We start from the raw sequence: 25,354 nt of genomic DNA on the forward strand, positions 1-25,354 counted from the left end.
TGAAATAAAAAAGTGAGTAACTGCTGGTGTAGAAGGGTAAGTGGACTGAGGACAACACATTGAAATATGGAACTTAAATTGCTAATTGGAACCAGCCCAACCTGATACCAAGTAAGGGTTGTCCTGGCTAAGTGTGTTAATGTCACCAGCAGCACAATGATGATGGAGACCTGCAGAAGAAAATTAGGTCTCAACTTCATTATTGTTTTACAAATTTACTTAAAGTTCACAAAATGAAAGGAGAAATAAAACACCAACTAATGTTACTTATAAATCTACAATAAGAGGAAATAAACATTTCCCTTCAATCACCCCAAAAACATCACTATTAGGAGACCAAAATGAAATACAGAACACACATTATATAAAAATGAAATATTTCTAAGCTTTAAAATACATAACATTGGTTTTGCATCTTCAGTTATTTACTTGGGAATTGTTAAATTATGTTTTTATCTGGTCTCTAGTAAGCTACAGATGAAGTAAAGCACTCTCCCTTTAAGTATTTTAGTTAACAACCCAACAGGGTAGTCTCAGCAGGAAAAGCTGAAGATACAGCTATAGTCCAGTGCAGCTGAATAAATGTAACATAAAAATCTACTCTAGGGGCTGTTGAAAGCATTTCTGGAAAATCTAAGGGCATGACTAATGGAAGTTCACTCATTACAACCTTTGTATGCTTGTTCTACTGCTGAGTGGTCCTATTGGTGTCATGTTTTTTGGGATATGTCGCTGTTTAGTACAGGAACAAACATGATAGATGTGTGGCCAGGAGTTTAGGATCTCTTTAAAACCACAAAAATGATATCAGACTTAATCTTCACCTTTTTCAACTTAAACTTGACTAAATCAATAATAGCAGGTAAATTGAAAGATTGTTTATTGCTCTACAACTGATCAGCTAATTGATGTTTCAAATAACATCTGCAGACCTTCTTTTGTAGAGCAAGTTAGACTGAACCGAGCTATTACAGTAAAACAAGTTGGTGTTTAGATTTTAAGGCTTGGATCTTGGTTACCAAGCTGTTGTCTAGCTCAGTGACATATTCTGTAATGCATGTTAAAGAATTCTAACAAAGGTATTTCTAGTCTTTTCTGAAATAATGTGGAATTTCCTGAGCTCTAAAACAGAAAGGGTTGTTTAAAAAAATGCAACACATGCACCTGCTTTTTTTTAAACCTGGTTGTTGGAATCAGATCAAAATCAGAATGTATAATTTAAAAAAATCTTTTGTAACATTGGATATGTTGTCTTCACTTATGCAGTCTGTTTCCGTTTATTATATGAAATTCTTTTTCAACTTTTTTGGGGGGGAAAAATCAGGTGAAATCTCATTTTATATCTCATTTGATATATAAAAAGAACGCACCCCTCATAAAACTGTGCTACAAAAGAGACAAAGTATATATATCCTTAAACACCAGGGCCTCATTGTGCAACCCTCACTGGACTTCCTGGAGGGAAATATACACCTAGACTGTTGTACTGGGGTTCCCTCTCAGCAGGATGATATATATACCCTCCTGGCTTTTAATCTCTGTGGCTCAGTTGCTTATAGAGCTACAGGCCTTCATGTTTGTGTCTCCACAACATAGAAACTGACAGTTACAAAGAGACTTCCACAAACTCACAAAAATCTTTTTATAGCCACAAACTTTCTAGATTTTTGCTTTGTGTTGTTCAAATGCTGCTCATGAGTTTATCTCAATGTAGAATGTAAATCTTCCAGGAGTGCTTACCAGCACTTTTGTAAACATCCAGTTTAGTTTTGTGCAAGGTGACTTTGGACTAGTTGCCTTTAAATCACATAGAATGGAGGTTCTGGAGAGGCTGTCATTGATCTGCTGCAGTGGGCTCACCCTCATCTCAATAGTAGTGGTGGAACTATAAAAATCATAGTTCTGGAAATTTTTGTTTGTTTGTTTTGTTTCAGTGTATCAATGCAATCCAATTTCTTCTACTGAATAGAAATTGCTCAGGATGGAGGTCAGTGTGTTTACCGTTACATGGATAGTTGTCTGTGTGTCAAATGAACCTCACTATGTGAAGCTTCTTTGCAGTGAAGTGAAGAGAGATTATAAATAAGAGCAAAAGAACAGTAGATGAGTTCAGTGGGCTGTGCACCATGTTTGATGTGGACCTTTGTAACCCAAAAACACTTGTCGGTCTTCACTCCTATTCACTCTCTAAACCTCAGTCTGTGCAGCCCTGAGTTAGGCCAGCTGCAGAAGTTCTTTCATGATTTTGTGGTGGTGGGGTGTGTCAGAGATTGGCAAGGAGTCTGAGTACATGGAAGTCTTTGTGGAATGGTCTTGTAGGGATTATCTGCTTCTAAATGACACCAAGACCAAGCAGATGGTTGATGACTTCTAAAGGACAAACTTGCTAACCAAGTCCTTCCGTATCTTGAGTGAGGAGGCTGAAGTTGTGGATAGTAAAACTAAGGAGACTCTATGAAAAAGCTTTGTGTGCAGTAAGATCTTGGAGCTATCCCATCAGTTTGTGGTGGTGGAAAGTGGCATCTGCTGTGCTGTGCTCTGATGGGGGATTAGCATCAGTGCCAGAAGGGCCAGCAGGATAAATAAACTCATTCAGGAGGACGGAAAAATCGTTGGATAGAACTTGGAGGCATTTAAGTCAGAGAGGGACAGCTGACTTCATCTTTCTCTCTATCGCTCTCTTTTGATTGCACGTTTATTGTGCCATGAGGCTCATCTCATATGGAGGCAGCAGAGCTGTATACACCTGTTGAAAATAGGTTAAAGCACAACAGCTTCTATTCTCATCGGGTGAAATACAATTATCCTTTCAAATAAGCTGGAATACAGCTCGCATGAGATAATACATCTCAACCTGGCAGAAGAGCACCTCATTAACAGCTCACCATTTACCTCACAAGAAGGACAGAACAGAAAGGGATCACGCAAAAATAAAAAATAACAAAATCTTTGAGATGGGAGGTATGACTCATGACAGGAGTGACAAATAAGAATGGGATCTCAATTCCATCGTGCCTCCTTGTGCTGTTCCTCATGTTAGTTATAAAGCAAAGAAGACAAGAAGAAGGAAAGAAATGAAACAACAGTGAGGAAGGGAAGAAAATGATGTGTGGAAAAGAGTCAAAAATGGAGAGCTTTATGAAGGGAAAAGAGCAAGAAGACGAGACAAATCAAAGCTGAAGCTGGAGAGGTACTGGATGAGGTGCACTGCAATGGTGACAACCACATACAGGATACAGAATGGAGAAAATATAAAAAAAGAACAAGAACAAACACTGAACAAGTAAGCTGAAGTAAGACAGGGTGAAGAAGGTATATATAACTCATGGGACATGCAGTACGACAGTCTAGGCATAGGTCCAAGGCAACCAGGCGGTAAGAGAGCAGGATGAAGAGAGGTGGTGTATATAATAAGAATAAGCAGGTGAGGAGCTAGTGGTCTTTTCTGCAGTGAGTCAAGGTGAGGAGTGATTACAAATGAGAGCAAAATAAAGGTTAAGTGGGCTGACAAATCAGTGGGATGGTTGTCAGGCAGCAAGAAGACAGCCACAGAACTCTATTAACAGGTGAGATTAGACCCACAACGAATTAGGTTGACTGATGAGGCAGACTCTAGATAATTTTAATCCTCCAATTTAAATTATTTTTCATTTGAATTTTATTTAATGGAATTGCAAAAAATAGTCTAAGAACTTAAGTGATTTGAGAAATATATAAAAAAACAAACTGAAAAAGCCTCTAAAAAGCTCTGGTGCAACCAGTTACCTTTAGAAGTCACATAATTAGTGAAATGAAGTCCATTTGTGTGCATTCTAGGTGTCACATGATCTGTCAATATATACACAGCCTTACTTATACACAATCTAAGTAAGAGGCGCTGCTAACCAAACACTGCCATGAAGACCAAGGAGCTCTCAGTCAGGGACAAAGTTGTTGAGAAGTCAGGGTTGGGTTCTAAAAAAATACCCAAATTTTGATGATATCCAGAAGTAAGGCAGCACAAAAACGAAAGGTACCCCTGGAGGGGCTGCAGAATTCCACAGCAGAGGCTGGAGTATCTGTCCATTGGACCACAAAAGCTGTACACTTCATAGAGCTAGGCTTTATGAAAGAGTGGCCAGAAGAAAGCCATTACTTCCAGCTAAAAATAAGAAGGCACAGTTTGAGTTTGCAAAAAGGCATGTGGGAAACTGCCCACTAATGGAGGAAGGTGCTCTGGTCAGATGAGGCTAAAATTGATATTTTCAGCCATCAAGGAAAAGACTTTGTCTGGAGCTCACCCAACACATGTTATCACCCTAAGAACACCATCCCCACAGTGGAACATGGTGGTGGCAGCATCATGCTGTGGGGAAGTTTTTTCAGCAGCAGAGACTGCTCAGAACTGGTCAGAGTTGAAGAAAAGATGGATGGTGCTAAATACAGGGATATTCTTGAGCAAAACCTGTCCCAGTCTCTAAGTGATTTGAGACTATGATGGAGGTTCACCTTCCAGCAGGACAATGACCCCAAGCATACAGCTAATGCAACACTTGAGTGGTTTAAGGGAAAACACATAAATATGTTGGAATGGCCTAGTCAAAGCCCAGACCTCAAACTGAGAATCTGTGGTCAGACTTAAAGGGGGTGAATTCTTTTGCAAGGCTTTGTATGTCGTAATAAGAGGTGAAAATGCAAAGTAAGCTTGAACACATCAGCAGAAGAATCCAGCCTAATCCAAATGCTCTTGTCCAGCCGTGCTCTGCTGAGCTCAGCCTGGCAAGGGCATCGTGGAGCCTTGATCTTATCTGCGTGTTCCTCCTTCACTGATCCCTCTACCTGCATGCCCTGCTGTGATGGACTATCTGTAAAAACTCTCTGCTGATATTACCCGGCATCACACCAGTTTTCATCAGCCATCCTTTGCAGCAGCAGTAGACTTGTGCCAACATTCTTCCTCCTTTTTCCATCCCTGACATACACTCCCTGTCTAATCTGCCTTACCTCCCTGCCTGATTGATTGATTGATTGGCACACGCATCTTCCAGCGATTCTTATGTGGATTTTTTTCTTTTTGTTTATAACTTTCATTTTTCATATTGATTGAATTTTTGCTTTTTTTGCTCCTTGATCTTGGCCCATAGCCTCCATTAGTTTACCACACGGACAAAGAAAGCGTTAGAAATCTTGATTTGTTTTCATTTTACCAAAGTGATTTGAAAGTTGGAGTTTATGACAACAGGGCAAAAAAATCATTTTTTAACCTACTGGTCAAGTTCATATGACTTGATTCCAATTATTTTGTTTTTGTTGATAGAAAGTAGCTGCATAACCCACACTCATGGATTGTAATGGAGAGATCTCACCTGCCAAGTTCCTTTTCATTTGCTATGTGCTTTGTTTCCTTTCTTAATTTTAGACTTAATTAATTTTTTTAACTATGCTTAATTTCAGTTTTACTGGATGTTTGGTTAGATTTTTTTAAAAGGTGATAACAAATACTGCCTCACCAAGGCGACACAATCACAAATATATATATATATATATATATATATATATATATATATATATATATATATATATATAATTTTTTTTTTAAAGAAAAGTGATAACGGCTGCAGCTTTGTTTCTGCTAATATTTGTGTGTACAGACACTGACAGAAAATAATCACAATGTCTCTTTTGTTCTCCTCTTTTTTCCTGAGTCTCCAGTGCCTTCCTGTCTATGTCTCACTCTATTTATGTGCAATAACGCCCTATAACTGTGTATCTCTATTTTTATTACTTAAGTTCCTGATGCTATGTGTCTCCAGAGTTTTAACTTTGCTCCTCTCTCTGTTCATATTGGTTACACTTGTGTCTTGTCCTTCACTGGGTCCAGCGCTCATGTTTGCTCTTGTGTTTCTTGTCAATGTTTCTGATGCATACTTAAATTTTTATATATATTTTTTTAATTACTTGCCTTCTTTGGATTTTGCTAAACCTTTATCTTAGCAAGTCATGTTGCTCTGACAGATGAAAATAGTATCCTTAAGAATGAGTTAATTTGACCTAAAATATTACTGTAATGCTATAATATTGCAGCCACATTGAACTGGATTACACTAGACAACAGCATATTTGAAATATTTTTTGTCTGTCATTGTCTGTTTTTCAGCCTGTTGCCCTATTTTGTCTCAAAATATCTTTCATCACCATAAAATATAAAAAGTTGCTATTGTCAAAGAGACTGAGAGTTTGAGCTTTGAAATAACATACTTATGTTTCTTAAGGCTACATTAAATATTCATCCTTTTTAAACCTTATTTCATTTTTGCATAAAATGCCCCAGATAAACATGTTGCAGCTATGTCAGCCTACATGGAAAGCATGATGCTACATAAACATACCACGGTAGACGTTACTTTCAAAATGCTGGCTTGAAAGTGTGTGGGGTATGCGTGTGTGTGTGTGCTGTAGATTTGTGTGTTCAAAAATAACCAGGTGCTTACGCATCAACTGTGCAAAAAGATGTGAGTCAGAACACAACCTTTCATGTGTGCCCAAGAGATAGACTCAAAACCTTCCCAGGAGGAAACAAATATACTTACATGCACACATACACATCACCTGCACACAGGCAGGTAGATAAAGCCTACACAAACTGCTGCACTGTGATGCTAGCTCCTGACCCTCCGGTTAACAGGGATCAGACTGATGATGGGAAATGGGAGGGAGCAGAAGCTGCTTACAGCTGCTACTTCTCTCTAAACAAACCAGCTGAAGCATGACAAAGTTGGTGCAAAGAGAGGTGTTCAGGGACATCGTCATCATGCTTTTAACCTTTGAACCAGCACAAACACTCACACATAAGCACAAAAACATGCTGCGCTGTTCCTTTCAGCACCAGATCGCCTACATCTGCTGGTAGAAAAGAGCTTAAAAATAAGTCTGGCATTGTGTTACTGGCTGCATCAAAGGAGAGTAAACACAAAATTGTTCTCTGCTTAGGACTTTTAGAATTATAAATCTCTAAAAATGTGTTGTCAAAGTATTTTGACAACACCTGTTTTGGTAAATAATTTCACAAAAAGATTTTTTATCATAACAAAAAGACTGATGATGAATGAATCCTAACAGGGTATTACGCTGTCTGCAACCATAGCATACAAGAAACAGGTAACTTAAAGAGATGACTCATTAGATCAGTAAGCAACCCTTAAAATGATTTTAAGCAAACTGATATGCTTTCATTTAACAATTAAAATTAATTCAAATTAGTGCAGAGTATATAAGTAAAAATTTGTTAAAAACTGATTTTTCAAGCTGGGAGTGAATAGAAATAAAAAAAAAGAAAATGGAAAGCAAGGAACACTCCAGAGTGACATCAGAGGATTTGTTTTTAGCACCTGTTATTGCCAGTATGACAGTTTTTCCCAGTGATGAAAGGCTCAAAAACCCAGTTTATTTATTTATTTATTTACCTATTTATTTATTTATTTTTGGACATGGATGATTGTGTGGAAGGAAAAGCTAGAAGGCTGCTCCTCAGAGAAGCAGGGCTGCACTTGTTTTGATATATAATATGAATAAAAGTGGTAATTTGGATGATGACAAATTTTATTCTATTTGCTGTATTTGAGTTATGTGCATGCTGTCTCCACTCTAAACATAGAGTTTGTTTGTTATTGTGTAAAGTGAAAATTGCTAAATTTGACAGAAAAACTGCTCTAATTAGTCGAAAAATGCGATAGCAGATTAGTCTGAGTATGCGTGTCCAAGTACACAGAGAACCATTTTTATGTAAATTTGTCATTTCTGCTTCTTCCCCTCACTTTCTTTGTATTGTTATAGAGGATGCTGACTGCGAGTACCTGCTTCTGTTTTAAAATAGGTATGTAAACATGGAAAGACACACATTGGAGATAATCAAATATATAAGAAATTCCCTGTATATTTCACAACTGACAGTGACCTGCACAATTAGACTGCATCACAATTAGAATCAGAATGGATTAATGAACTTGTATGATTGAATGCACCAGAATAGAAAACTATAATTATATTAATTACATAATAACTGGGTAATTATTTTAACATTTATTGAGAATATTTTGCAGCCTAAACTAGCAGCAGGTTGCAGGAAATTAAGCCAGACAAAGGAAATAGATGTATAATACATAACTTGACCTTATACCACATCATAATATAATTTGGATGATCAAAGCTGGTCAAAATAATATCAAATCAAAGGGTGTCTGCTCTCATATGACGATCTCAAAAGTCTTGCAAAGTACCAACAGCCTGAATGGATGAAATGTCCAGATCACAGATTTCAGCAGTTAAGAAGCTGTCTAAACTCTTTGTGAAAAAGGGCATGTGTCATTTCGGCTTGTGAAAGGGTCAACTACTCGAGTCTTTCTGTTGATATCAGAGAGTTAGCAGCCCTGTCAGTTGCTACATCACTCTTAACAGAGCTGTCTCATTCAGTTCAGTGAATGACTTACCTCCATTGCTGAATGCTGTGCAACCAGAGAGCCTATATGAGCTAGGTGAGGTTGGCTGACATAGTTAGATAACATTAACAATTTAGTTCAGCAACAGTGAACAACTGCTATTAACTTAAGTTTGGTTGGAGTCAGGGGCCAAGAAGCTCCATTCAGCACACATTAAGTATATCTTTTCTTCCATGCTGTGCTTCCTTTTACTGTCTTAAGTTGCACTGCATACAGAGAAAAACTGCAAAGGGCCTCAGCTTATTTACTAAGTCATGTACAGTGTCTTTCAGACCATCAGCAATACCCGCCTCTCCTTTTAGAGGGTCACAAGGTTTGAGCTTGACATCACAAAGTTTTTTGGTGCAGGGTGCAGTGGTTAGCACTGTCACCTCACATTACAATCACCAACTAACCGAACTTACCTGTGTTTTCAGCAGGGCCAGGGGAGAAACTGCACTCTCTAGCAGTTCCTTTATGAGAGGTGACAGGGCTAGCCACTGCACAGCAGTGCTACACCAGTGCTGCTTTACAAAAAAAAAACAGAAAAAAACAACCCTTGCATCTTATGCTGAAATGTTTTGACTTGCTTGTTAGTCCAGGCAGGAAAAATAAAAGACAGAGGAGAAAAGTATCAAAACAAAAACAAAGAATTCAACAGGCTGAACAGACAGTAGCAGGTTAGAGATTCAAAGTTTCCAGCTTTAAAAAATAGCTGTTAGCGGGTTTCTGAAAAACTAAATATGAACTTCTTATGTCAGAACCTTCAGCAGCCCCTAATTAAAAACGATAGAAACAAATTAAGAATCATTCTTACTTGCACAATTTTCTATTTTTTAGAGACCAATGGATAATAGAAGATGGGGCGACAGTAAAGATGTCAGGGGTTATTTTATTTGTAGCTTTATAACCTCTGTTCTCTCTGTGGTTTTCAGTCTGTCAGTGATTTCTCTGAAGATTTAATCCAGATCAGCTGGTCAATGCGACACCTTTTTGTGGCTTCAAGCCATGGTTGTGGCCTCAAGTTCATTTACTTAGCTTTACTTACTGCGCTTGTCGGGCTAATTAAGCTGAACTTTGAATGCCATGGAAAAAATCTGTTGCTTCTCGAGCAGTTTCATGAAGCAACACAATTTTGCTTGATGTTGTTTCTTAAACATACCACAGGCTGATCTTAGAGCTGGTTTGTTGCTTTGTCATAAAATAAAAAACAAGTAAATAAATAAATAAATGTTCAAGGGTAAACTAAATTGTTTTGAATTCGAGGATGAATGTGATTACTGTGTTGAAAGAGAATGTTGTAATTGGTTTTTGGGTTTGTTTGGCATGTGGAGGTGCACTGGACATTTCTATTACCAAACTGAGGTACAAACACTTTGTAGTAATAGAATCATGCAGCATTATTGTGAACCCTAACATGGTTGGACAGTAACATTTTATAAAAAAGAATTAACTTAAGTCTGCCATGTATCTAAAATGAACTAATAAGGTTGTAATGAAATTTTGAAGGACCAGTTTTTGATTAAACATGACAACAACTTGGCAGTGTGTTTTTCTTGAGGCAATTGGTTTGAAAAAATGCTAAAAGTTCCCTGATTCAGGTTGTCATAATGTAGCTTTTATCCCTTGCTTTTTAAATTTAAAATGGCAGATGGAAATTTTTTCAAGTAGGGTCCTTTGTGTGTGTAATACAAGAGTTAAGTCCTTCCGATGGTGTCAGGTTAACAACAGGAACAAAAAATGTATAAAAAAAAGAAACTGTGTCCCACATCAATCAAAAACTTAGAAGCTATATCTGTAGCCATATGTTTATATAGGGTCTTGCCTAGCTCTAAAAATGACCATGTACAATTTATCATACTTATTTTGAGTGATTTAATGAGTCTGACTGTTCATTTTCTTTAATCTCCTCAATGGAAACCCAGTGTATTGAGGAAGGTCAAGAGTAGTTTTTTTTCTAGATTTGATTTTAAAGTTCTTCAAAAGAGTTCAGATTAAACTTGGTTACATAAAATTTGACACTGATTGCCACGCAACTAACTGCATTCAGAGTACATTCAGAGTTATGTCCACTACCACTCAGCATACAAGCCAGATGTAAGAAAAATAAGCATTCATGTTATTCCCTGAACTTTATTCCAAAGCATTTCTGATCAAATTAGATAGAAAAAAGATAAAATATATATACTCTATAAACAAATATATGAATATATATATTTGTTTATATACTCTATAAACAAATATATGAATATATATATTTGTTTTTTGTTGTGTATTCTTTGTTAATCTAATTTTTAATGTGACAACAAAAAGAGTTCTGTAGAAAGCCTGAAATTAAACCTTGAATTGTACATGTCCATCCAAAAATCCTAAATACTGCACTTCTGGTTCAGAAGTGCTTGACAGATAGAAAGACAAACAGACTAACCAATGAATGACGTCTCTCCGAGGTACCCTCTCCGTCTGAGCACCACATCCAGGAACTTGTCCTCCTCATCCACCACATAATACTCTCTCTCCAGAGAGATCCAGGCCCAGTCCAGACGGAACTGCTGGCCTTTTAACGCATTCCCACCTAATAAAAAGAGAAAATATTGAAAGAATAAAACATATTTAGTGTCTACATGAGCATAAACATTATCTTTAACACAAAAGATCTCACACAAGCTTCTCATACCTGCAATGCTTTACATACTCATGTTAGATTGTAATTTAAATTTCAATTTATTCTTTAACTAAATTCTCTTTGAAATACTTTTCATACTCTGATGGTCTTGGCCTATTTATTTATCTAATTTCACAACAACATGCCACATTCAATATTCTGTTTAAACTGGAAAGGAAATGATGAAGGTAAACTCTGGAAGAAGGGAACAATTACCGTAAGACTAAAATGAAGAAAAATGGCTTTAATTACTCTCAGTGTTCAGGCTAAATGTTCACAGCCCATCAGCTTGAGAACATTTACATACAAATTTCAAGATTCATACATGAAAAACCACACGATCATATATCCTTCTGTATCGTTTGATCTTCTTTTTTTGTATGCGCTATAATTAATTCAAGATTTTCTACTATTTTACTGTTTTCTTTTCTTTTTTATGATCCAGGACTTTAAAGTATTCCAGCTACACCAATGTCATTAAGAAAGCATTACAGAGGAAATAGTTGTTTTTGTGCTTAACAAGTGGGCAGTAAGGATGTTGCTTTTTACATATAATTTACCCCTGTACAGTATGTTTGGAGGAAAAGGTAGATTATCACATGGAAAACATTGCAAATATGGCATATATAAGAAGTGGGGGAGGGATTTAATTGTTTTTTTAAAGAAGTTAACTATGCCATTTTTCAGGTCATTCAAGTGCTGTAATAACCGTGTGTGTTCTGCTGGGAACAATATCACATCCGTTTTTTTCAAGATATACTTATGTATCATAAAGGCTTGGAGCAAAGTGTCTGAAGATTGCACTTAATCTCCATCATCATATAGAGGGCATAAACAGAGGGTGCATCCTTATTCAAATACCTTCATGCAAAACAAAAAGCATTTCTCTGTCACTAATCCATGATAAAGAGTGAGGATGATACCCTCTAGTACACACTCGGTTCAGCTATCTGGTAACGCTCTAACATGGTTTGCTGACATAGTGCTAAAACACAGCAGAGGTGAAAAGTTCAGCACTTTCCAGCTTTGCAGACATTGCTACAACATGCTGAGGTGAGGAGACAGCTAATATAATCATGCATCCACCAAAAAGCCTGCAGGCCAAGTTCAGGCCTCACTTAATGGGTGCAAATACAAAACCGCTGCACATCTCTTCAATCCTAACTCCACCTCAGTCTCCACCCTTGACTTTAATTCCAGCTCCTTGATAATCAATTGAACATAAGCTGCCTAAAATCTTAGCACGTGTGTTTAAAATGGGTGTTTGTGTGTGTGTTTTCCTTCCCTGTGACCTCTCACTAGCTGTGGGCAGACAACAGGGATCTGAATCAGTAGGCTTCAGACTGTTTCATTGCTCCAGCCTTTTAAGAGGATAAAGACCTCTCACATGTGCTGACCATACAACAAAAAACAAGCAGCTTTGAAATCATCCTCACTGGAGCTAAATTCACTTTGCACCCTTTCTCAAAGGCTTTCCTTACAAAAACTCAACAAAAGGTTTGTTTGAAAAAAGAAAAACAATTAAGGATCATAGTTTCTTTTCACCAAATTTCAACGATCAGGGCATTCTGGGAAACGCTTAAAGAAAAACTTTGATGCTTTACCGCTACAGGTCTGAAGTAGGCTTGTGATGCACAGTCTACTTTAAAAAATAATCTCTAAGAGCGGTTCTGTCAAATGAGATTACCTCCCAACCAAAGAACCTTAATATCAAAAGGCGTATAACCTTACTGCAAAGTAACGAGAAAAGGTTTCTCACTGTGATGAAGCGTTGAGACTTGTATTAACCTGCCTTTAAGGTTCCTTAAAGATGCTTTTCTTTTTTTTTAGTCTGCAAATATGGTCCAATCTTGGTGATTTTATTTAAGTCACTTTCAGCTGCAGCTGCCATGCTCTGTGTGCAGCACTGAACTGCAGGTAAACAAAGTTGTCTCTTAATGAATATCAATGTTGCTGGTTGACTGCTGGTTGGAGTTCCAGTTCTTTAATAAGATATTAATAATAACTCCTTCCTTTTTTAGAAATTTTGTTTTTCCTCTAAATTTCTTCTATGTTGGCCGTGAGAGAAAAACTTAAAATAAATAACTTAAAAGAAATAACTTAAAAGGTGTAGACTAGTTTGAAGAAAAAGAAATAAAAACAGTGGCAGTGTGAAATATATTCTCTATGAAATGTTGTTTTGTTTTGTACATACACGTTCTTAAAACACAGGAGCACACATTTCTTTTCTTGTTTTCAAATATATGTCTCTAAAGATCTCTCTAACTTAAATTCTCACACTTTGGCTATAGAGGAGTTTATTTAGTCATGAAGCTTGGGGCTACTCAAAGTCAAGATGTTAGCGTTCATATCAAAGACGACTTGAAAGCATTAAATTCTTGATCTGACTGGCTCAGATCAATGTGAGTCTACATGCCTGCTGAGCATATTCAGTCTGTATGCCATCTAAAATAACACTGTAGGACAGAATAACTTCTGTCCTTCTGTCAAAATATAATTTTTCCACCACTACTGATACAGATTGGAAACAAAAAAATGCTGCTGTAACAGAATCACATATATACCTGAATTTAATTGTATTATTTTTTCTCTCATCAGTCTATACCCCCTTCCCACACTGATATATTAAAAAAACTTTGATAAATGTTAATTTATTAAAATTTAAATACTGAAATATTACATATATGTATCAGACTTTTTGTGATGACATTCACAAGTGAGCTTTGGTGTATCTTTGAGATGCTGCTTAAACTTGACAGTCCATCAGTGTTTAGGCCTTGTCATTCATTTGGAAGAGAACAAGCATTTGTGAGTGAAGATTCCCAACTGACTGTTTAAGTCAGTAAAGTATCAGTACAAAATACATGACATGATAATGACAGAATAAGCACATCACTAAATTTATTGATTTATGTCCATAGACATGATTTTTGCTGTTTTTTGGGCTACTGGACACAAACATAACTACACTGAGGAACAGGATGTTCTCTGAAAGACATAAAGTGACTGTTGCTACACAATTAGATGGTAAAAAGTCAACATTTCGAGGTTAGAGAGGCTGAAAGAAGGCTAGTCACATAACACTGCCAAATGAAGGGGCCATTCCTGAGTCTTGTACTTTTTTTACTCTCAGCTTTAAGTCATTGTTACCTTCCACTTTCACTCTAAATTTTGTAGCTGCTTTACAAATGACAAACCATTTGTTTGAGGTTTGGCAGTTAAACGGTAGCATGTTTTAATGTTAGGTACGAAATGTGCTGGACACAACACATACAAGTGATATAGCTGACTATAGAAACTGGACTTGTTCAGTGAGGTAAAACAAGCCAATTACACTCTAGTCAAGCCTGTAAGTGCCCATCTATGTGCCTATAATTGAGGACTGATTTCTGACAAGAAGACTACAGGAAGTAGTGATCTAGTGAAGCAAAAATGTAGCTATCTGACCACAGACACAAAACATTACTTTAGTAATACCATCCCTGTGGTCAAACACTGTGATGGAAACATCACCTTTAAGAATGTTTTCTAAAACATGTATTTTTTCTCTCTTTCCTTTCTCTAAAATGTTCAGGATCTCAGTCTGAGGAGAAAAATTGAACTTCAAGAAGACAGTGACCCAAATGATATGACCATGCCCCTGCACTCAAAACCCTGAGATCTGATCTAAACTAAAAGAGCATCTCTAGAAAGACCTTAAAAAAAAGAGCACTGAACAAGAAGCAGTCACTATAAAATCTGCTAAAGCTGATTTGAGGGCTAACTTCTGAAAACCCATGTAAATTGTATATTTCAGTCTTCTCTGACTATATATATATATATATATATATATATTTTTTTTTTCTACTCGTGTGCATGTAGGGTAGTTGTGCAACATGAAAGGAGTACAGTTCATATTAACAAGCTTGTGCATCTCCTATTTCAAATCACAATCTGCAATATTAATATTGTGCAAGTTTATATTGCTATAACAATGTATTTATTTTCTTTATACTGTGGATCCTTGAATCAGTTTTAAAAAATACTAGGTCTGTAAAAGACGTAACAAAAATGTAATAAACTTGAAGGGGTTTACCTGAAAACTTTGCCACTCTTGTTTTTTTTTTCTGAATTAAATCAATGAATTCTAAGACATTGAAAAATCAACACTTTTACACCAACCACACAACCACCTAACATGCTCCGGTGGCAAAAGCCTACATTTTACACTTTTCTTAAGCTATATGCTACATTCAATTTCCATCTTGTGCCAATAAAAGCCTGAAAGTGCCAGGAAAAAAAATCCATATTTCCCTTTAAGGCATGAATGCATCCCTATCTCAGCCTATTAAATGCTACCACTGGGCATAGCAAATACAGACAGAATGCTACCTGCCGGTGACCGTGATCTAAAAACTGTCACATCAAAAAAATCCTGTTCAGATTCCATTAAAATGCTTCTTTTATGTCTCTGTAGCACACAGTCATGTAGCAAACACATTAAGGTTGAATAATCTTGTACATATATGACGAACATGTGAGGCCAGTGTTGACATTAGTAAGTGATTGCAGTTGTGTGTTACAATTAGGACACCTTGTTTTGTGCTGGAGCATTTGTGCTTTTGACGACAGGGACATGCACAGTGACAGCAAACACTGCCACATGAATAAGTGCACATTTTTCAATTTCAAAATCTCTTCAAAATCAGCACTTCTATGAGTTCCTCAACTTTCTTTTGTGTGTATGTGAGTGTGTGCTTATGTGAGACTGTGCACAAATCAAATAAAATTTATTACTGCAAGACGGTGCCGTTCCTGTTCAGTACATCTGTTCTGCTGGTGGTGGTGTGGCCTAACCCTCACGTCTCTCTTTATCATCTGTATGAGTCTCCAAACTCCTGTACAAGTGGTAAACAAAGGGATATATACAACCAAAAAATCTCAAACAGCTCACTAACCCCGGAAAGCTTTTGAGAAACATGAAGTGCTGTGACAATCCCTCTGCTCAAACATACTACCAGTAATATTTCAGCAATAATAGGAGCCCATGTACCAACCATTTGACCGTAGCACCACTCTACATATATTTTTATGGTTGACAAAATACAAATATCTCACTCCCTCTCAGGGTGTTTCAGCGCCTTTTAGCTTATCCTGACAGATGTGTTTTAGCTACTCTACTGAGAGACTGAACACATGCAACTAGTGACAGAAAGGGTCTGAAACTGAGGTGTGTGTTTAGCCAGGTGTATATTGTGGACTCAAAAAAAGTCATTTTACAGGTCTGTATCTGTATCTGTATATTTTTATCGAATGTGTGATAGCTACAATTCATTCAACTCAATCAGCATGCAAATATCTCCAGAGGCATGGCGAGCTTTTTGTGGGCTGATGAGAAATTCTTGCCTTTTGCAACTTCAAGTATTTAAAAGGTTCAGTTGAAATATTACCTAACGGATGCCTTGATTGTGCAGCTAGGTTAATTGCAGTCCACAAGCTGGGTATAGCTGAATTTGAAATAAAAAATGAAGATGAAATACTTTATTTATCCCAGAGTGGGAGATTGCAGTGTTGTAATAGTGTGAACAGAGTGTGTTCAGTATGTGTTGTTTCTTCACTGTGTTGTGTAGAGGATGTAAAGAGTCGTCCATTGTTTTCAGCAGCTTGTGCAGCATTCTTTTCTGGACAATCATCTCCAGAGTTTTTCCCAGCACAGAACAAGCCTTCTTGATCAGTTTGTTCTGTCTCTTTAAGTCTCTGATCTGATGCTGCTGCCCCAGCAGATGGCTGCAAATCTGATTGCACTTTCCACTACAGACTTATAAAAGATATGCAACATGTTGGTGCAGACACTGGAAGATCTTAGATTGCTTAAAAAGTAGAGTTTGGTCTGTCCTTTCTTGTAGATGCCTCTGTGTTACACTTTTAGTACAGTCAGTCGTCTAGCTGGTACTTGTACTCCTCCAATATTTCCACTTCTTTTACCAGGATGTAGACAGCAGATGTACTCCTGTTCCTCCTGATGTCAACAATCATCTCTTTTGTTTTGTTTTATTTAAGATGAGGTGATTGTTTCCAAACCATCTTAAAACTGACTGACCTGTTCTCTGTACTCAGCTTCTTGTCCATCACTGATAACCCCACAACTGCAGAGTAATCAGAGTATTTCTGCAAATGACATGTCTCAGAGCTGTATTGGAAGTCTGAGGTGTACAGTGTGAAGAGAAATTGTGTGAGTACAGTCCCTTGTGGTGCTCCAGTGTTGCTGACCACCATCTCAGACACAATCTTTCAGTGTCACAATCTGTGGTTTGTTAGGTAGTCATAAATCCAGATGGTTGTGGGGGTATCCACCTGGAATTTGTGTTGCCTGATTGTTACAGATGAGAGTGGGCTCTCTGAAGAGGTAGATAATGTCGTCTTCAATCACAAGGGCATTACAATAAGCAAACTGTAATGGTGAACTTTGTTCTGAACTGAACCTGTTAATAATATGTTCAGCTCATTAGCTCTGTCCAGACCTCCATCAGTCTGATCCCCCTTTACCTTGAAGCCGGTGATCTTTTTCATTCCTGACCACACCTTCCTTACATTGTTCTGCTGGAGATGACTTTCTAACTTTTTCTTGTAGTCCTAATTGCACTTCTTAATCTTTAAGTTGCTTTCGTATTATCTTCAATAACTTGCTGTCTCCCTCCCTAAAGGCTTTATTGTTCATGTTTAGCAGCTTTTTCAGGTCACTGGTGATCCAGGACTTGTTACTGGGGAAGCATCTCACTGTCCTTGTTGGGATGATGCTGTCCATACAGAAGTTGATATAATCTGTCACACACTCAGTCATTGCATTGATCCTCATGTGCTTCAAAGAGAACATACTGGTCATAATGGTAAAAAGAATATATAATGCATATTAGAGAATATGGGCCAATACCAACATTGGTATGACATATCTGTGCATCTGTAACACTCATTTGAAGTTTATTTGTTGTTCATTTATATCTGTTTTACATGTAATCTGTTAATTGTTTCCATGCTGGCCACTGCATTCAAATCAATCTCTGCACATAACTTCAAACCAAACCATTTTAAGGCAAAACTGCTGGCGCTACTATTTGCGCATCAGAGAGCAGCCCGTACTCCCGTGGGCACAACGGAAGTGAAGTGCACGTTTCACCCGACCCATCCACTTATCTACCCCTAGGAGATAAAAGTGGCATGAGACAGAATAATGCATTGTTTCCTCCTTGCATTAAATAGCCATTAGGTGTGACTGTGCTCCAGAAACACCTTAAGCTACCTTGCACAGGAAACCATAAGAAAGGGACATCTGGGGCAGAGAATCCTTTGAAGTTCTAGTGATACATTAAATAACTGAGTGGCTTTTCCCTGATGTCGGCATGAAGACAACCATTATGACCCTGGGCATAGCTTAAAGGGAGAAAACGCTTGGAGACAAAATAGCACGGTTTCCTTGAGGGGTGTACGTGCCGCTCCACATTTGTATGCACATTTGCCTTGATCTATGCAAAAGCAATAGCACAAAGTATATGTGCATTCTGAGTGTCAGATGAATGATGACACCTAAAAGCATCTGGTCTCCTGCAGGAGTGCTCATCACAGAGGCAGAGCTTCTGCACACATATCACCGTAACCTCTCCCTATGCCTTCAATATAATATTTAACAGAGGGATGAGTTTAATGTAGCTCGGGACAGTTACTGGCTCTCCTGAGACCAAACTGTGCGAGAGCTTCAAGATGATAAAATAGCTACTGAAAGCTTTGGTTTCTTCTTTCCACTTCTTCCTTTATGCTCTCATTTCCTTTTTTTATTTCTCTGGTTTATGCTGGAAGATGTTCATTTTACTACACTTGCTTTTAAAATGTTTATTTTCAGAAGAATGGTTTTTATTAGAGGGTTTCCAAGTGCAAACAAAGAGGCAGAGCACAGTAAAGCTTCTGACTGCTGTGTAGTTTTGCAATGAAATGTGAGCAGGAAACAGCAAATGAAGCATTGCTTTACATTACTTGACAGGCTTACAAAGATTAAATAAGAATTATATGTCCATTCAGATGCAATAAAAGTTAAGAATAATAAAACAGAAAGTGAGGTTTGATGCAAGCCCAGTATAATTTTGAAGTAATCTAAACTGGAAGTAGTAATGACAGGATGAAAATTTGATGTTAAAAAGCTGTTAAAAATACAGCAGACTGTATAAATGAGAGCTGATAATATTTGGTGATGGTGCCTTGGTGTAACGAATTCATTTTATCAAAAAATGTAAGTCCAAACATTTCCATTCCATTAATTTCTAAAATCAAAAAGTGCTTGGTTATGTTTGAGTGTTTGGATGTCAGACATTATTTGTCACCCACAGAGAAATACTGAATCAAACATGATTAACATGATGAAAAATCCTTTCACATCCCTTTAACGCACAAGCGCTCATCTCAAGGCTCTAATGAGATTCACATATTCACAAGCAACATTGGAGAACGTGTTGATATAATCCTACAACAGAGAGATCCATCAACACTTAGACAGACAGACAGACACGGCAAGCTGGGACAGATACGATGGTAAAACCAAAAGCTGATGACTGAGACAGAGTTGACACTCATCATAATAAATCACAAGGTGCTTCGAAATTTAACTTGACAAGATGGAAACACTAAATATTAAGTATGTACCTCAAGAGTAATAGAGGATTGTCAGCAAAGCAAAAATAACACCAAATAACAAAGTATAGAATGAACAGAGATGCTGAGCATTGTAAAAGACTCTGCAATGAATAAATCACACTGAGCAAAGATCTAAGACTGACAGTAGAAGAAGGAGAAGATGAAGGGGATAAAGACAGGAAAGCTGGGCTCTCAGAAAAGTGACTGACAGTAAACTTCTGAATGCAGACAGATTAAGAGAATTCTCTCCAAGTGCCAGGGGACGTGTTAGTGTGTGAAAATCAGTCTGTGCTGGATGCTGATGTTATACATTTCAATTCTGAACTGATCAGTGCATTTGTGTTTTAAATCACAATGAAAAGTTAACTTCAGAAAAAGGTCAGGAGATCAACCTGGTCCATTTGTGAACATCTGACCAGTTAAAACCAGCGTTTGGTTTGTTTTGAGACTTCAGGGCTTTAAAAATTAAATATTCTTTTTTTTTCCATTTGGCTGAGAAAGATTTGCTGGGATATTTAATGATAAAATCAGTTACTTTATAGGGAATACATTATCAATGGGAAAATCAGTTTATTTATTTATTTATTATTATTATTATTATTATTATTATTATATTTTAATATATATTATAGATCTTAAAATGTGTCATTATGCAAATTGTTTACATTTGGAGGATAAAGTTACATCACTTTGTTATAGTTATATTTTAAACTTCAAATGGGTTCAATTTCAGATGATACTCCATTCACTGTACCTCAAAAGTAGGAATTTCAGACTCTTTTTTTATCTTACTTTAAATCCTATCATTTATAGCTTACATAACGGAAGAAATAAAGGTAATCATCATCTACCACTACTTTTTGTACATTTCAATATGGAAATCTGCTTTTGAGTTATTATTATTTTTTTGTTTTCCTGATCAGATGGACAGAATTCTAACTTCCCACCTGTCCCTGAACACACCATCAGTTCAGGTAACTGCTGTAAAATAAAAAAATAATAATAATAATAATTGGTGAGATATTGGCCATAAGCAACAGTTCTTAAGTCAAAACAAGTGTTTTCTTTTTTAATGCTAATTTGTACTGTAATAATGAGATTAAAGTGTTATTGCGGTTTGTAGTACTAGAGATCTTAAAAGATGCAGAGCGTAAGGAAGAAAGTAGAGTGGCACCCAAAATCAGCCTGAATAGAGTTGTAAATTAAAAAAGAAAAGGAAGCTGCAGAATTTTTATTTTGATGAAAACAGACATTTCATTCAATCTCTGATAAATTGTATGTTTGTTAAAAAAAAAATAAACCTGCATACGTCTCTCTTACATGTTTCTTCTTTAGAAACAAACAAAATTTTGAAATAAATTGCTTCAAATGCTGTCTGATTCCAGACACAAGCACTTTCTTTAACTCGGTATAAGCAGGGACTCAAAATATTAAATTGTTAGTGAATTAATTTTTTCTCACTTGCTTCATCCACAAAAACAAAATTTGCATGTACATAAATAATTTTGCACTTAACATTTAAAAGAGAGTAGGGCAAACAAGGGAGGTCAATTTATCTTTAGTGCAAGCAATGCTTTCATAGGAAAAAATGGGAAAAATAAAACACCTTTTGAACAAATGAAAAAATAGTCCCAGTGTTACCACCAATCCACACCCCATCACAAATCATGCACAAACCACAAAGGACTATAAAGAGATAGTGTCCTTGTGGTATCTATGGTGACAATTAGTTCTCTAACAACAGTGAAGAAAATACTGGAAACAAAATTTTAGTTAATGTTGAGATTAATGGGTAAAGCCTAAGAAAGGTGTATTGTGTGCAGTAAAACATGGAAGGCTAGAAGCAGCAAGGGGAGTTTCAGGTGGATATATAAGTCCAGATAAAGCACTGGTACGTGTCTGGGCTGCTTGGAGTGCTGCTGCTGGGATGAAAGGAGTCTGTTGTAACAATGATTCTCATTTGAAGAGGGAGGAGCAGGATCGGGACAAAATATAAAATTCTTACTCACCCTCAGCTGTTTCTGGTCATGCACAGTGTAGTGGGTTTTTGTGTTTTTCTAAGATTTTGAGCCACTTACGGCTGAAAGTTCTACTGCTAATCAATGCATATGAAACATATAATTTGTCTATGATCTTCCATTTAAGCTCCTGTCTCTCTTCAGCTCACCTTCAGAAAAGCTCAATCTGCTCTGTTAAAAACGAGTTAAGGCAGCTTCTAATTCTTTGCGGCATCCCAATGCCTCCGCAGGCATTATTTAAAGGTCCCATATTATACACTTTATTCCCAATCTGAGACCATTCATTAATATCTAAATGAAATATTTCCGCCATGGTATGGACAAATCGACCCTCAGTTTGAGTGCAGCGGCTTCTCTTCACCTCCCTCTTTTTAGCAGCTTCAGAAATGTGCCGTTTATGGTGGGCGGAACCCTGGTGGAGCAGCTCAGCTGTTGGCTCTGCCCATCGCATCGCCCGTCATGAGGTGATTGACAGGTTAGGCCTTAGCGGTTACTAGACGCTGATTACAGCGTAGTGAAGGATAAACAAACGCCGGAACACCGGAACCCATTCCTGAAGAAGTTCGAGCAAGAAGACTAACAGTACTGCTCTTACCTCTCCAGCTGTGTCACGGACAGTTGGTATTGAACCTGGCTTCAGCTTCAAACGGCTGGCGAAGCCTGCTTTCCATGCACCCATGTTGTGGAAACAGTCCTCTTTGAAATGCTGGCCACAGACATGCAAAACCTTTGGAAGTTTTCCGGGTACATTTCCTCCAAAAATAAAATTAATCCACTCAGTCCTCGTGGGTTCAGTGGATGGAAGTAAAAAACGTTTTCGTGTTCATTTATGCAGCCACAAACAGAACAGTGCTTCTGTCGCTTAGCCATGTCCGCTAACGAGGGTTGCCGAAGAGGGAAAAACACTGGGCGCTAGGTGATTTTTAGAGGGCGGGCTTTGAGAGCCGGTAGACGGGTCCATCGCTCTGTGGGGAGTGGTTATTGTCCCTTATGATGTCATAATGTACACGCTTTCAAACAAGCTCATTTCAGCGCTTACTTCCCTAGAGGTGGAGCAGGGGGGAGAGAGAGCGCCTGAAAGAGTTTCACACTTACGGGTCTCCTACACATGCGGGGGGACCAGTATGACTGTTCCAAAACCATTAAAAAGTGAATTTTGCATAATATGGGACCTTTAAATCTGTTACTTGGTTATGGAAATAAATGGTTAGAGAAAAGCCTGGACTCCAAATAAGCGTGGTCCAGTCTGTTCAAGTGCAGTATCTTCTGTGTTTTACATTGACAGAACTACTCACACTGAAAAAAGGAAAAAGAAAACCCTAAAAAATCAACATAAATATCTCTTTCCTTACAAAGTGTATCTTTAACTGCAAAAGCTCCACATATCTGTTGACAACAACTGACTAAAATGAAACCATTAACGTCAAAGTTTGTGAGTTATTGAAAGTTTCTGAGTGATTGAAGTTCGGGTAAAAGATACTTTACAGATGTTAAGTATCTGAACTGCACCGTACTTCGTATTTCTTATTGTTGTGACTTGCTAAAGATCCCACAGTCTAACAAAAGCATGGGAAAGAAGACATGGTCCAGCCCATTAGAGTTAACTATGAAGATTTCAGCCAGTCTTAACCTGTTAAAGATGGTTCTTCCTGCCACTCTTTCCATATGAGCCTGTAATAGGGCCACATAATTACCAGTGGCTCCCTCAGAGCTCTGCCCAACTCAGACGCCCAGGGCTCTCATTACCCATGATGCTGCCTGGGCTCTTAAATATCAAACATCTCTTTTGTGCTGGAGGCTTGACTGCCCCTTAGCCTGAGGCATCCCCTCTGTGCTCATGCTGCATATGCATGTGTGGGTTTTTCTGCATTAGTTTGCACCAGAGTGGGAATAGTGAAATAGTGGATTAGTGTTTTAACACAACTTAATCACCAAAGGATGTCGACTTACAAGTGCACTCATCTGTTGTACATAATGCAAACTTCCTATAAAACAGAGATTTGTTGGTTTTGTTGTATCTGATCCAGGTAAATATTGCTGTATAACATGAAATGTACTTTTAAAAAGTCCTTCCTTGGCTAATTTTATTTCCAAAATCAATTTGCTTTAACTTCGGCTCTCTTGAGAATTAAGGAAGCCAACAAGGATGGAGTGAACTTATGGATTGATGCACTTCAAGTAATTCCTTTTAAAAGCCTCAGGCCTTTTTAGTTAAACCTGAATGTTGCCAAAAGCAGAGAAAAATAAAAAAATGAAGTGAAAAAAAGCACTTAACAGGAGCACGGACAATCAATTAGTCACAGCTTCTCTTTTCAAGCGCATAAAGAAACTGCTTCTCATTTTACACATTAGCACTTTCTTTTAAGTGCTTTAGAACAATGTGAAATATATTTCCAAAAAAAGAGTCTACTGTGAGGTCACTTCCCGAAACACTAGTTCATTTTTTTAGACAAAGAGAGGGGAAAACATTGTTTTCTACTTGTGTAACACGACTAAATTTTGGATGTGGTGGTTCATACATTCAGTAGTTGCAGGAAAGAATCACAAGACCATTACAGAATTTTAGCTCAGGAATATACCCAGGTCCTCATGCTGCACAAGTTTTATAGGAACTTAATATAATACTGTACTTTTAACTTTATGCTTATTTATGCACACAGTTGTAGTCATTCACTAAGAAGCACTGTATTGGTTAAAAGAAAGAGAAATGACAATAAAAACCTCTGATTTGTTTTCGTGTTCTGTAACAGCAAGATCATATAGGACAAGTGCATTCTAATCATGCATATGTTATTGTAAAAGATTTTCTTTATACTGTACATTTAATAAAAGGACAATTGCATCACAATGGTTGGATTGTGTAGTAACTCAAATTTCCACAGCCTACTAAATGTATTCATTTTCACATAATAAAAACGTTAATACACATCTGCAAATGTAACTGAGGCTGGGCAACTTGTATTTTGTCTCTCAGTAAAGGTCATTAGCTGAGCATCACTGGATTAAAGAAAAGGATAACAGAAGCTAATTATGTCTTAACCCGTATGGCTGTTAAAGACCATAAAGAAGAGCTTTGTTTTGGAAGATGTGATGATCTGCTTTAAATGTTAGGTGTCAAATAGGTTTGTTTCTTCATTGATTTATATTACTTTGCTTTTCACAGAAAGGTAGTTAGAAAGGTCCCCAAGGATAAAGTTTGGAGAAAAAGAAGTAAACTCTACAAATAGAAGCAAACCTTTTGCATTTGTGTTGGTATTTCAACAATGTCTTAACTTAAAGGGCATGGTTTCATTTTCTCAGCTTTTTCATTGCTTTATTCTTCTTGTTTTGTAGCATTTCTTCATTGAGCTAACATTTCCCTAAATGTTTTAACTTTTCCCTTTAAGTTTACATGCTTTATTTTAGTCCCAAAAGTACTAGGATTGCAAATTTTAAACAAAACAGCACGCATCTCTTCATCATTCTCACACTAACAAAGATTTCTTCCATGAGATTTCAGTTCTACATCTCTTGTAAAAGCAAAATATGCATCAGCAAAAAGATGCAAATTCCATGCACTC

At 37.3% G+C, this 25,354-nt stretch overlaps 1 protein-coding gene across 1 annotated transcript in view; it reads right to left on the minus strand.

The window, feature by feature from the left end:
* Window positions 1–25,354, minus strand: part of frem2a (FRAS1 related extracellular matrix 2a) — a 64,548-nt gene that overhangs the window by 30,084 nt on the left and 9,110 nt on the right. The window contains exon 3 of the mRNA XM_042009116.1: window positions 10,882–11,028. Coding sequence (XP_041865050.1) covers window positions 10,882–11,028 — 147 coding nt within the window. The remainder of the gene's footprint in view (window positions 1–10,881; window positions 11,029–25,354) is intronic.

The sequence above is a fragment of the Melanotaenia boesemani genome, chromosome 15 (assembly GCF_017639745.1).
Source record: "Melanotaenia boesemani isolate fMelBoe1 chromosome 15, fMelBoe1.pri, whole genome shotgun sequence".
NCBI lineage: Eukaryota > Metazoa > Chordata > Actinopteri > Atheriniformes > Melanotaeniidae > Melanotaenia > Melanotaenia boesemani.